Source organism: Copadichromis virginalis, linkage group LG19, assembly GCF_057382275.1.
Source record: "Copadichromis virginalis isolate Kocher_CV1m ecotype Utaka linkage group LG19, C_Virginalis_male_GT1.1, whole genome shotgun sequence".
Lineage (NCBI taxonomy): Eukaryota > Metazoa > Chordata > Actinopteri > Cichliformes > Cichlidae > Copadichromis > Copadichromis virginalis.
The window spans coordinates 11,667,365-11,682,093 of record NC_140636.1 but is presented as its reverse complement, the minus strand read 5'-3'; the positions used below and the strand labels follow the sequence as shown (position 1 = coordinate 11,682,093).

General features: G+C 39.7%; 1 protein-coding gene across 1 annotated transcript in view; it reads left to right on the top strand.

Annotated features, from left to right (window-relative positions):
• The window catches only part of gfra4a (GDNF family receptor alpha 4a), a 156,124-nt gene extending 143,916 nt beyond the window's left edge, over positions 1 to 12,208 (top strand). Inside the window, exons 7-8 of the mRNA XM_085441489.1 lie at positions 4,096 to 4,265; positions 8,598 to 12,208. Of these exons, the coding sequence (XP_085297615.1) occupies positions 4,096 to 4,265; positions 8,598 to 8,744 (317 nt within the window). The 3' untranslated portion in view covers positions 8,745 to 12,208. The remainder of the gene's footprint in view (positions 1 to 4,095; positions 4,266 to 8,597) is intronic.
• Positions 12,209 to 14,729: the final 2,521 nt, after the last annotated feature.

Genomic DNA, 14,729 nt, shown 5'->3' with positions numbered 1-14,729 from the left:
GCCACAGCCAGGCCTGATTACTGCCACACCTGTTCTCCATCAAGAAATCGCTTAAATAGGACCTGCCTGACAAAGTGGAGTAGACTTTGTCTGTGTGTAATATTTACATTTGTTTGATGATCTGAAACATTTAAGTGTGAAAAACATAGAAAAAATAGAGGAAGAAAGTTACATTTGTTTCTAAACTTACATTTTAGTAGATCTCTTACATTCCACTGTGGTTTCCATTTGACTGACATTTTATTGGCACTAGAGTAGAGAGCCATACTGTACTGCATCCTCTCCAGGTACACAGACCAGTATTACATGCCAGTGGTTTTAAAAATGAAAATTCATTTATGCAATTCATATAAATCTGTATCTAAATTTTAGATTCTGATAGTATAATGACTCATTGTTTGCTGCTTGAGGAGCTGATTCAGGCTTTGGACAGTCAGAATCTTTTGCATGCTAGAGCTGTATAGAGGTGGCATTGTGCCTATACTGAGTCTCCCTTTTCAACCAACCAACACATTAAGGGACATAATGTTTTAAGACCTGCTGTGTTTAACGACACTAAAAAAAACTTCACATTTCACGTTTTAAACATTATGATTGTTAGCGCATCATTTTCAGCATCTTTTCTTTGCTGGATGGATAACTTCTCACATCTGAAGTCGCTGAAAACGTGATGTTAACATCCAGTGTCTGGCTCTTTAGATGTTAAATGTTCCACTTAGTGTGAGCTAGTTAAAAACGCTGTGTGACATTCGATATTTATACAGTACGGATAAATATACAGTACTTCAGAATCCCAACCATCTATCAAACACATTTTAAAAGCTTACAGCTATAAGAAAATGCTACCATTACAATTTTGATCAAATCTGCATTTGAACTGACACAAGCTGGTGCTGGTGGTGTCAGTGGATGACAAAAACATTTGGGTCATCCTGTAATCGGAACTCTTTGGGGCACGATACCGAACCCCCATACTGATAAAGATAATATGAAATCAAATCACTTTGTGGGCGATGACTGTTTGAATTGTAAAGCGCTTTTGGTGGTCGATAAGACAAAAAAAAGCATCAAAGACCTTTTTACTTTTCTTTTTTGTGCTTTTGTTAAACATAATTGCTCACTGTTGCTGCCGGCTAACGCATAAAAACCTATTTAACCTCACCATTGTGTGCTGATTGGATGTTATGACTCAGCTGCTATTCTGTGTTTAGTCATTACTTCACATTCCCAACTTGCGATGCCGTATGCAGAGGACGCTGCACTTCAGTGTATTCTCAAGTGGGACTGAGGCAAGTTTAATTATGCCGTATAGAGAAACTTTGCACAGCGTTGGCCCTTCGTTCTCCTCTCAAGTGTTAAGTGCGGGGCCAGTAACTACCCATGCCAATCAATGAACCCTCTTGTTCTCACTAATCAACAACTACCCCTCTGCTCTTTCATAACATTGTCATACAAGTCACAACAGGTGTGTCCTTTATTAAAAACAGATGTTGTCCAATCAGTTTGTGCATTAAAACCCCTCCGTCTAACACACTCATCTATTTCTAACATTTCACAATGAGATTAATTTCCACATTTCACTAGTAGTACTGCAGTGGAGCACTTTCAGCATGTATTGTGATGGTTTGTGTGCGTTGGCGCTCCACCGCCCATGACCCTGTGTGGTGCTCTTATTTTACTAAAGAGAGAATCCTGCCAGGTTGAGAGGGTCTGAGAGTGTATGTCCTTGGTTTTTACTGAGTGAATTAAAGCACTGGAAAATATGAAAATCCTGCTGCATAATTTTGTGTAATTTGACCTTACTTTAAAATCAATCACTGTGCATAAAATCAAACATTGTACATATAAAGTCTGTCTTGATTATACATTGCACAAGGCATGAATTTAAACAAAGCATATAGGACTTCTAGTTCCAGGACTAGATCCGTTGTTAAGTACAACTCAGAAGGATTTAAGGCTCTGGGTTATTGCTTAAGATGCCTGATTAAGTGAAACCAAAAAGTTGGAGCTGGTATATGTTTGGAAGGAGAATCAAAAAACTCAAAATGTATATGAAGCAGAAATGTTGAGTCAACAAAGAAAAATGCTGTAAATCAAATTTTCTCTCAATGAATTCAACACACACAGCCGCACCATTCAAGCTAAGATAACTCCTAGCTGGTTCCAACCATTGCTGCAGGAGGTGTTTTCAGTCCTCCAGACACTTGGGGTCACACGTGCACATGCATTCTGTGCACAAGCCTCATTTCCACTCCCATCTCTGGCCTCAAAATAAATGTAGAGACTCCGTCTGCCTATTATTTGGATTGTTTGTGCCACAAGTTATAAAACACGGCAATGAAAACAATAAAGAAGATGTGCAAGTCTGTGTAAATTCAGAGAAAACAAATGAGTGCTACAAAAGAGAGGCTAAAAAGTACGTCCGTTCACACAAGGGAACCATTAAGTATGGCTTCAGCTATTTATAGTGTCGCAGTTACCAATAATAATGATAACAACAGTGGCCTCATACAATTTAGTGGACACTAAATTCTTTGCAGTGAAGTCCATGTGGATAAATTAAGCATATTAATATAAGTAAGTGTGTTTGCAAGTAGAAATATAATATATATAAGAAACTCAAGCCCTGAATACTTGTTTGTTTAATTTTCATGTTAAATTCTGTTTTAAATTTCTAGTTCCAGACTTTCAGACCTGACTCTCTCGAAAAAGCGTGTGTGCGATCTGACTTGTGTGTGTAGTCTGCACACTGTTTCTATCATAAATACTTTGTGTGGTAGAAAAAACATGCACGTGTCTTTTTTGTGCACTTACATCATTTATATATCCAGTCCCAGAACAACAAAGGTGATAATTACACTTATTAGAAGACACATGCACAACTCTTATTATGCACTGCTGCTCAAGATCTGCCTTACATTCAGCTTCTCCCGCTATTTTCTACATAATACGACTCCTTCTCACAGACACGGTATTTTTTGCCTCATACTTAACCACCGTTCTCTCCACATGCACCATAATTTGTTCCTAACTGTCAGTTTCACTTACACACACCATAACTTCCTAACTACCAGTCCCTTCTTTTTTAGTCAGCTGTCTCACACGAACAACTTTACCAAGGTGATAATTGTGTAGTGTGGATACTTTTTGGCCTTGCAAACCTGCACTGCAACCAGAAGCAACACATTATTTATTTATTTTGCAATGATTTCCTTATAATAAACAGTGAATATTGTGAGATTTATGGATACATCTTTATTTTGGAGAAAACCAGCAGGAAAACCAGTACACTAGAATAGCAAAGTGGTAGCTAAGAGACTTAGCAACCAGGCATGCTTGCAGGGAATTAATTAATTATTATTTTATAATGTAATTATAGTTCTCATTTTGCTGTTATATGTTCCTGCATTACATCTGACTTGCTGGAGCCCTTACCTCACAGATTGACGTAATTAAAACCAAAGCCTCCATCTGTATCTCAGGCATTTTTCCATAGTTTGTTTATGTCTCTTACATAAAAAAGTGAGTTTTGGCTCACACGCTCTTTCTTTCTGTCTTGTTTAAGAGCAGACAGAGCACAAGTTTGCTTTTTTTATCGCCTGAGGAATAACATACTGAAACTGATTCCCCAGGTGTGAATAACACAGGTAGCTCCTTACACCGGTGACCCAGCACAGAACCAAGATGTGTAAATTTGAAAACTGAACCGTGGCTGAAGCATTCACTGCTTATTTAGGGACATTTTACACGTTTCTTTCTAAACTACTAAGGTTTTCCTTCCTGTGTGTGTGGTAGCTGCTTCTTCTTTCTTTTTTGTGTGTTGAACTGCCAAATCCAGGGTGAAATTAATGCTTCAGCTCAACAAGCCTGATGAGTCACAATGCAAAGTTGACCACCTTGCAATTTTGGGCCTCTTGTACGTAGCTGTAAAGTGGCCAATCACAATCAAAAGAGTTATGCAGGAGAAAAAAGCAAAAGAACACTTGAGGTGATGACTCATGTAAAAATGATCAAAGTCTCCTGATTTTTCAGCATGAATGTTTCTATTAAGCTTCCAGTCGTGTCAGTGTATCTGCGGCTGCTCTTTTGTTCCAGAAAATGCCATTCAGGCCTTTGGAAACGGATCGGATGTGAAAACGGGGGCCAGTCAGCCTGGAGTGTCCAGTCCAGCAACGGACAACCATAGCCCACACTTGGCAACCACTGCCCCGGGCATCGCTATGGAAACAGAGCAGAACATTCTGCGGGCACAGATACCTACTCAGGTGAGACGAGAGGGAAGACTGAAAATATGACGTACGGCCTTCTCCAAACACACGCGCTAATGGAGACGGCCTCTCCGAGAGTCGGGTCATAAAGCCACAGATATCTTTAATTGTTTGTTTTAACTTAGTGGGAGCGACAGATGGATGAGATTTACACAGTCTGGATAATTTACACAGCACCAGGTCACAGAGAAGTTGAGAAGAGAGTTTATATGGCATCTCGTGCAGAAAATTCACTTCTTTATTTGAGCATCTAAATTCTAGGTGTCCTCAATGGGTCAAGAAGCATCAAGAACAAAATTCAAGAAGCTTTTCTTTGCCTTTTAAACTCACTTGTGTGCTTGCTTTTACTTAATAAATACCAGAATCTCTGGAAAAACTGCCCCTTTCCCCTATATGCCTGAAATTTGGCTGCTAAATGGTAAATGGTCTGTATTCACACACTGGTGGAGGCAAGCTACAGTTGTAGCCACAGCTGCCCTGGGGCAGAGGCTGCCATATCGCGCCATCGGCCCTTCTGTCCATCACCAGTAGGCGGTAGGTGAAGTGTCTTGCCCAAGGACACAATGACCGAGACTGTCCTTCCGATTACAAGGCGAACTCGCAACTCTTGAGCCACAATCTCCCCAACAGTATTTGGCACTGAGTAAAGATATTTTTAATGTCTAAATATGAAGTTTTGCAGGAAATATGAGCCCGATAAAAGATAAAGCATGCTCATGCTGTGGTTTCTATATTATATGTGCTTTATATCCTGTGACAAGCTATTATTGACTCATTAAGTCAATACACTGACCGGGCTCTCCAGCTCAGCGGAGACTAACCAGGGGGTACGAGTGAACTAAAGCATCTTTAACATTTGCTTTAACTTTATTGATTGCAGTGTTGTCATTAGATCGATTGAGCACATAGCCAAGCAAAAAGCAAAACAAAAGAACACATGGAGAGTAAGTGATATAAATTGATTTAAACAAAGGTAAACAAATGAAACTGGAGCACAAAATACCAAACCTACGGATGACACAGTGAGCAAAAAGTAATGTGAATCAAAGTATCTATACGTAAATAATTATGTTCTTAAAATACGTCAAAAAGACATTTTTTGAAATGTAATGTTGTTCAGGAATTAGTAAAAAATAATAATAATTTGCCACCCAAACAAAATGAAACTCAGAAAGTGCAAGAACATGTCAGATTAAAGCAAACATTTGGTTAATTGTTAATTCTTTGTTGATACATTTTTCACTTTCACATAGATAAAAACATTTATAAGCATTAATCCTGACAAACAGGTCAGCCATGGTGAAAAAAAAGGAAAGTACATCAAGGTTTTAGTTAATAAGACTAAAAAAATCAACTGGTAAAATCATCATTTAGTAAACACAATAACACATGAATTATTACAAAATGTCCTTAATTATTTAACAAAAACTGAGGGAAAAATACAAAAGCAGTGCGTGGAAATCTAAGTACACCTTTACTGTTTCCATAGGAGTTAAAGGGAGTAAGTAGCAGCCAGTGCTGCTAATCAAATGCACTTGATTAATTCCACTCACCACTTTTTACTCTCCAAGTGTTTCCACAGAAACGCAGCGTGTCATTGAATTTTTCTATTCCCGCTCCCTAATCTTTTTTTCCTATCTTGCTACACTTTCTTTATTTTCTCTTTCCCCCTCACCCCCTAACCATTTGAGTGACAGCATTGGTCTTGGAGAAGCATTGTTCATTCTCTACTCATCTCGTGCTCTACAGCCCTCAGTTAGCATGTCAGATGTTTCCAATTCAATTTTCAATTCAATTCAATTTTATTTATATAGCGCGAAATCACAACAAAAGTCGCCTCAAGGCGCTTCATAGATACAGAGAAAAACCCAACAATCATATGACCCCCTATGAGCAAGCACTTTGGCGACAGTGGGAAGGAAAAACTCCCTTTTAACAGGAAGAAACCTCTGGCAGAACCAGGCTCAGGGAGGGGCGGGGCCATCTGCTGAATGTGGAAGTTTGTGACAGAAAAAGACTGAACAAGTACAAATTATGAACACAGCACAGGTTAGGTTTGCAAAGTTGCATCTGAAGAAACCACAGAGGAGATGTATATACAGCACATCAGGAAAAACACCTTGTGCCATCAGTAAAGCACGGTGGTGGAGTGGGTGTGATTTGGGTTTATTTTGCAGCCGTATAGTAAGACCTGAACTCCTCTGAATGCTAAGGTTAGTTAAATTTATAGCTAAACATTGGTCCAAATTTGGTCATGCAACAAGACAATGACACCGAGCATAGCAGCAAATCTGCAAAAGAATAGCTGAGAAAGAAAAAGATGTTGCAATGTCAAAGACTTCACCCTGTTTGGTGTGCTATTGTGGGAAGTAGCAACGAAGATTAGGCCAAAATCCCTCTGCAATCATGTGGGAGACTGAAAAAGTTATTTGACTGATTCAAGCAGATTTTTGGGGTTTAGTTTTTGTTGAATAAACAGTAACAGTGTCATATGTCCTGTGCTGTTTTTCTTAGATTGTATTCAGACAATTTCAGAACATGCTAAGGACCAGCTGATTTTTATTATGTCCTGATATGTGAAACTTAAAATTGAAGGATATCATGACTGAATCACTGTATGTTTTTTAAAGACTTATGAGTTTAAAAAAGTCTGTAGATACCCATTGTTGTTTTTACATACCAACTGTACAGCACACAAACACAGCAAAATCAGCAGAATGACTTTCCAGCTCTAGAAATCCGACCATCCAAGGATCACATAACTGTGAGGTTTGAGTTGTCGCTGGCTTTGGAGTGTCCAGGATGGTTTTCTTTTCGTGCTGTGTGTACACCATCACCTTGAACATACAGAAACTGCTTCTTCATTCACACCATTACCAGGTTCTGTAAACCCCATTAACAAAGCCCATACCATGCAGTCATAAAGCAAACAACTACTGAATTCTGTTGGACATAAATTTTAATGTGAACAGCCTGTTTTGCATTAAACATGCACACAGTATTGCAGATTTTAATAATGAGGAGAAATTTATAAATTATGTAATTTACATCAGGGAAAAGAAATTTGTTCCATGCATTATGCTCCAAATGGGAACCCAAAAAAATAATGCTGATAACATAATTGACAGTCTGGCAACAGATATAAATAAACTTGACAAGCTAAGTAGGCCACTTACTTAGTTCCAGGGGAAAAGCTGCAGAAAAATGGCCAAAAACCAAATGATATCTTTTTGCCCCGAGTCCTCTGAACGGTGTGCCCCACATGCAATTGTTTCAACAGTCTGTATCATCCTTTCACCACAGCAGAGCTAACAGTACGGTAAAGAGACTCTGTTGAACATAAACGTTTTGTCACCTGATAGTCGAATGTCAAATGAGGTTTGGATAACATACGACTGACTTGACACCAGTCAAAGTTAATTGAATCTGTAAATTAATTCTGGGCAGCTGCCTCAGAGTCATAACAGCAGATATGACCAAACAATATCCTGTCACATTGTTTTTAAACTGTCAAGCAATACAGCTCCAGTCTGTAGTACCTCACAAATGAGGTACGAGAGGTAGGAGTGGGGGGGAAACACCCATTTCTAATTAAATATTTTGATTGACGCATTTTCATCCTGTTTGTTTGTTTGATTAAATTCTAAATGCTCATTTTCAAGCAGGAAGTTGTGATTTCATTATCCAATTTCTTTTTAATACATAGTTTCATACATATTGGTGACACAGTTTATCTGTTATAAGCTCACCTAATGGATGTTGAAAGGTTAAAACTTGTTTAATTTAAATGTAATAGTATTTTACCCCAAGATGAACTATTTGTTTCAGGGTCATGGTGGGGCTTGGATTTAATGTGTGCTGACATAAGGCTGGGTATTCGTGGATCGGGTGCCGAGTATATCACAGGGCTAACGCAGAGAGACAGACACACGCTCACATTTCCACCCACAGCCAATTTAGAATCACCAATCAGCCTAACATGCATGTCTGTGGACTGTGGGAGGAAGCCGGAGGGAACCCACACAAGCTCAAGGAGAATATCAAGAGAATGAAGGGGAAAAAATGATGATGATGATTGAAGAGTTTACTCTGAATACATCTGCAGCCAAAAAAAAAAGCTTCTCTTGCTGTGAAATTGCATCATGTTGATAAGTGGCTATGTCCTTGGCATTGCTTATCTTATTTTTCAACTGTGGATGCGGAAAATTCGGCCATTATAACCACATAGTTGGTCATAAAATCGCTGAAGATATGTTTCAACAGATTTTGTTGTATTCCTGTTAAACATAAATGGATGTTTCAGACACAGATTTACATGTTTTCTTTCAGGTAAATGAGAACGACAGATTGTGGGACGATGACGGAGACTCCACTCTTCCCTCTCCGGGCCTTTTGGACCACGGAGCTGAGCCCGTCTGCCTCTCCATGCCGCTGCTCAGCCTGGGCTTGCTGTTCCTCCTGCTCTCCAGTCTGTAAGAGGCCTCGGTTTGCCCGGCCTCCAAAGACAAATGTCAAGATCCAAGGGGGAGGGGTTGGGGCACCAGATGAAAAAAACACAACCTAAAAACAGCCATTTTCTATGTGTCACGTGACGGTGAGGGAAAGGGTCAGCCTCGTCTTACCCTACTCCCCTCTCCCTTTCTGTCACAAAAATCACTTAATCTCTATTTGTGAATCATGACTGAGAGCAGATGTGTTGTGCAGCCCACACACTTGCGAAGACCACCTGAGTGTGTACCACTACAGTGCCATGGGAGGGGGGAGGGGCTCAAGAGGAAGTACACAACTCATTTCCTGCTTCACACCTGCCCAAACATAAACTTTTCCACACAACACACACACACATACAAGCAGACTTCACTTCATCTGAAAATAACATCCAAACGGTGAAAACGAGCGAGATCAGAAGGTGTACAGCAAAAGACACTGATGACCCAGTGCAGGAAAACTCTTAAATATATACATATGAAACAGCACAATTTCTTTTCTTTTCTTTTGTTCTTGAACATTCCTTGGTGTAAAAGAAAAATACTCAATGTTAAGACTTTTCTCGCAGATGAACTGTGATGACGTGTTACACGAAATTTAAGCTGGAGTGTGTGTGTGTGCGTGTGTGTGTGTGCTCAGCTTCGCTCTTTATTTCTTCGAAACGCACATTTTAAATTTCGAACTGTTGTTTTGCTACCTGGGATGTTAGATGGAAGCACATCGAGTCAAATCGCAGTGAAAATTCTTTGATCGTTGTCGTGCTCCATGTTTCAGGTATGAAGAGTTCATTTCCAAAACAAAGAATATATAAATATATATAAATATATCTAAAATACGAAATTTAAGTTTAAAATTTAACATTCAAAGAAGATAGAAGTGTATTATGTCATCAAACAAGGACCTACTTTAATGTACTTTGTACATGTTTTTTCAAATGGTGGATACCTCACTTTGGAAGGGGACTCTTCATATAGTCATTCATTAAGCTTTAAGTGTGAAGGCCTACAAAATATCTTGGATCTGTTCCTTTTATAGAACTTTAAAAAAGCCACAATCGTGTGAAGTGGAAAGAGGTTGAGACAAGTTTATATTTTTTCAAAAGTAAGTGGACTTTGTTGCAGAAAATGCAGATGTGTATTGACAAGTTTGGGACCATTCATGCTTTGCTGGTAAAGAGGGATACGGTTGGCTTTAGTCGGTGCACATTTGAATGGATGGTTGGATGCATCCGTCTTTGTGGGATGGAAGCAGTAACTCGCCTGCTACCTGCAGGGAATCTACGTTCAGCGTGGGACGGTGAAGAATTTGCACTGTAAAAGCACAGCTCTGCGTGGTGGAGCGGACATGTCTACAGGAGGCGCTCGAGAAATATATTGTGGGGTGTAGGGACAACCTTCAGTACTGCCATAGAATACAGTTTATTCACCTGCATTGCTAAACAATGCTGATTTTTACACAATGAAAATCAGCTGCGATGAGGAAATGATGGACCTAAGAAACTCCGGATAAGGACGTTCTACTGGGCGAATTCTACGAGGACACAAGTGATGCTCATGTCATTTCAGTGTGTTTTAACAGGTGTGGGGAAACAGTTGTACTATCTTAAAGAACCAGTTCACTCAAATCACAAATATTCTCACTCTCAAAAAATCACATGGATATATAGAAGACCGCTTTAGTGAAAATAGTGCAGCCCATTTATGTGCACTTACATGGAAAGCTTAAAGCAGGGAGAGCACACATCCCTGCCCTTCAGGTGTGTAGGTTTGAATAGCCAGAAGGCGGGGAGTAAAGGAGGAGCTGCAGTGGAGGTGTGTTGCAAAGTGGCTTGCAGAGGCACTGCAGCCAGGATTACTAGCTGAGCTCGACTTAGCGGTCTGCCAGAACTAATGCGATGCTCGGTTTTGGTTTTATTTTCGCAGCTTTTAGAAGAGAATACTTACTGGTCGGTTCATTATGGATACCTGTCAAAATCCATTTCAATCCAGTATAAATGCTCTGCGATAGCTCTACTTTTACAAACATGTCTTCATTTTCTGTTTTTCTAGATGTTTTCAAAAACGTTTACTATGAGAGTAAAAGAGGGTGCTGGGTGAAATATACTTTTAAATGTAATGCAGATGATATCTAGTATAGTCTGGCCCTTGGAAGACGTTTTAATTTAAATTACATATAATTGTCATTTAGGGATATTAAGGGAAATGTGTTTATAAGCTAAATACTCCACTGCATTTACCAGCTGGTCGGTATGTTTGCCAGTTGTTTACAGCCGAGCAGTTAGGGTACAAAGACTTTAGAAGGCAGTTTCTGGTAAAAGTCAGCTCAAACAGAAAAGGCTTAAAAGCTCGTGCACAGTCATCAGACATTTCTCTCCCCAATATGCTAAACATTGTGTTGCCGACAGCAGTTTCAGAGAAAGATATAGGTACTCAAACTGTACAACAGTGGATTTATTAATGGTTAAAAAAAACTATTTGCTGCTTTTACTGACTTCTTAAAGATGAGGAAGCATTTACTATAACTCAAAAGTTCCTGTTTTAGTGGAATATGATTAACTAAGTATCAGTAAACGTTACATTAACAATTAAGTTAAATTAAAATGTGTTTTTATTGTTCAAATTAGTCAAATGTTTTGTAAAAAAAAGGCGTATAACTATATATTATATATGCAGAGGCCCCATTAATGAATTCGGTGCAAATGGAGCAACAAACAGAAAATGTATCTGTTTGGTGTTGTTTTAATCTGGGATTATCCACAGTAACTAATGACGACTAACTGCTGATGGAAGGACACATTCCTGTGGAGTTTGCAGAGGATAAAAAGATGTGTGCCCAGTGCTGACACATGAAATCACTTCTGCATTCAAGTGGTGTGTTTGTTTTGTCGTTTGGGTGAACTGGCGCTTTTGTTTTCGCATAAGAAAAATCACCTTCATCTATGTACGTTTCGACACGTCAGCGAGTCCGAGGGCTCCCGTTGGTTTGCACAAAGCCTCTGTCTCATATCATGATGTGTCACCAGCTGAGCGTCCTGTTTTGATTTGTCCTGTGTTTTATCAGTCAGCGTGCATCGCGGTGCCGTGAGGTGACCGACCAACCTGCTCCCTGTTCGTCTGCGCTGGCAGAATCCCTGATGTGACATGTGTCACTTCCAGAAATAAAGATGACATTGTAAATGGAGGTGAATTCTGACCACTTTCTTGTAAAAGGGGGGAAGAGACTTTTTTTCCACCTGTCTAGAAATTTCTGGGTCCCTTGACAAGATGTGACTGTTGACCTCGATCTGAGTTCAGCTCTCTGTATTCCCCCTTAGCATCCAGTTAAAAATCCATGTTTCATCACACACAGGGCGTGATTTGCAAAGATGTTATAGTACAGTGTATATACTACATGGTGAATACCATATATATGATGTCTATAAAATTCATACCTTGAGTAAAAATAAAAAAGGATTTTATCCAAAGTTTTGCTTTTGATATGTCAGAGAAAATCACCAAGGAGTTAATTCTGACATGAAAACTTTACAAAGCACAACTTTGAGCCCAAACTTGAGCATCAGGAAACTTTAATAAATGAGACCCCTGGTGTAAATAAACCTAGAGCAAATTGGTGTTTCTTCTAAACTACTCTATACCTTAAGGCTATAATGCAAGGATGTGTTTGTAAGGCAGCTGAGGTGAGGCACACTGCAGCTGGAAATAGCCACAGAAACACTCGATGCTGTGGTTTTTGGAAAATCAGCAATCCACACACACAAAAAAAGCCTGACAGTAGCCAAATATAACTAGAAATCACCTCACAACTTCTGAAAGTTGCTGTTTGGCTAAAGAAAAAGCCTTTAGCCCATCATCCTTCCAAATTGAGACTCCAGCTGCACGTGTGCGCCACCTGTGCTTTGCATATTGCGGCTGTAATTGGCGCCGTTCTCCATGTTTTGGGTCAACAGCTATGTGGGACAGACCTCCTGCTGTCCCACATACTGGAGCTGTTAGTTCTGTGGCTGCTGCTGCTGCTGCTGCTAGTGAAGGCTGATAAAAAGCTAAAAATCTGACCACCAACGGGCAGCTAAGTACTGCACGACGTCCTAAACTGACTTCTGAAGTTCAGAAACAAATATCTGCAAGAGTGTTTACTGACTTGTGACACTTTATGGCTACTTAAACTCAACTGTAGAATTATTACATTTAAAGAGATCAAAATAGGCTCAAAACAAACTAAATGCTAAGTGAAGAAACAGATTCTCTTAAATCGGAGGTCAGCAAGCTGTTTTTGTTGCCACTGGACCATAAAATCCATAATGAAATATCAAAATAGTCAAAATCTTGCTTCTGTTGAGGTCACTGATTACTTTAATATTCATGGTCAACTCAGTGACTATAAGGTGCTCAGGACCTGTGGCTGCAAAACGAGTCCAAACCATTACTCCTCTCCTACTGTGTTGAAAATTACCGTAGGATGTTTGTGCTGATATGCTGTGTTTTCACCAAATGTGGTGCAATGCATGTTGACCGAACATCTCTACTTTTGAAGTACTTGAGATACTTGAGGTACTTGAAGTAAACGGTGTTGGCAGATTCTTTTTAAAGATGAGAGTGTTTCTCCTTGCCATATTTCAAAAATAAGCCATACTTGAACATGAACTTTAACATGTAACGTGCTAACTGAGGCCTGTAGAGTCTGAGATGTAAGTTTGGGGTTTTTGCAGTTTCTGAGCGTTGCACAGTCTGAGCTCAGGATGAAGATCTAGTGAAGATTGGAGCGTTGTGCTGACGCAAACCTGAATGCTTTAGTCCAGAAATGTGTCAAAACATCTTCTTTTACAGAAGTGCTCACACTTGCTGATAAGCAATTAATCAAGTGCTTTTGATTAGCAGGACCTGGCTGCTACTTACCATTTTAAACCCTATTGAACCAGTAATGTGGAGGCATTGTAGGGAAGAAGGCTTTGAAGGTGGAGAGCTATGTTTATTTCAAATTTTGCAATTTTTCCACATTAAAAAGTTTGTTTACTTGAGGCATGTGCATACGCAGACACTTCCAAACACTTTCAGCATATTAGTTACAAGACAAAGCAGCATCATAAAGACAAACAAGCCCATGATCGATGTGAGCTGCTTCCCACTGGTCACAGAGTTGTTTCTACTCATTTTATGATGACACATTTCTGCTTGTAGCTGCTGTTACGTGTAGGTTTTCCTGTCATATCACAAAGGGCAAGTTTTATCAACCAGATGTCACAGATCTTAGAAACTTCCTCTCATCCACTGTTGCAGACATATTACTTTACTGGCATTTTGCGATACTGGCAACATCTTGGACAAGCTATCATATTAAAGGCCTTTTGTTTGGGAGCTACAGCACATGAGCAAACAGGGATTTTCCTCACATGATGGATTTATTGCAGATTGTTAATGAGTGAAGTCCTTTAACATCACAAGAGGGTGGAGGGGTGGGTATCAGCATCAGTCAGAATCTGACAAGCCAGCATAAAGAAGGAAACTAAAGACGGACCGATGGAAGAAACTTCCCTGAGAAACATTTACTAATTGTCATAATGTGTCAGAACGACACACGAGAAGAAGGGAAAAAAGACGTCTGTGACAGAAAAACACAAATGCAGCATTTCTGAGAATTCCATCTCACCGTGTAACCTTTGTTCAGCAAATTTGAAACACGACGGGAGGATTTTTTTTTCTCTTCCCCCCCCCAGACGTTATTGTCCCTGACAGCTCTGCTGAAAAACCAGCCGAATCAAAGCTGAGGAGAGATAATTACATTAGACTGTTTGATGTAAGCAATAAAGTCTGGATGACCCGAAAATGGGCAGACGCATGTAAAGTCTGCAAACAATATCTGCTTACTCGGAATTAGACTCAGATGATGATGAGGAGGAGAGGGAGGAGGAGGAGGAGAGGGGAGGATGGTTTCATAAACAGCATTGCTGTAATGTGAAGGAGGAAAAAAGAAAGAGAG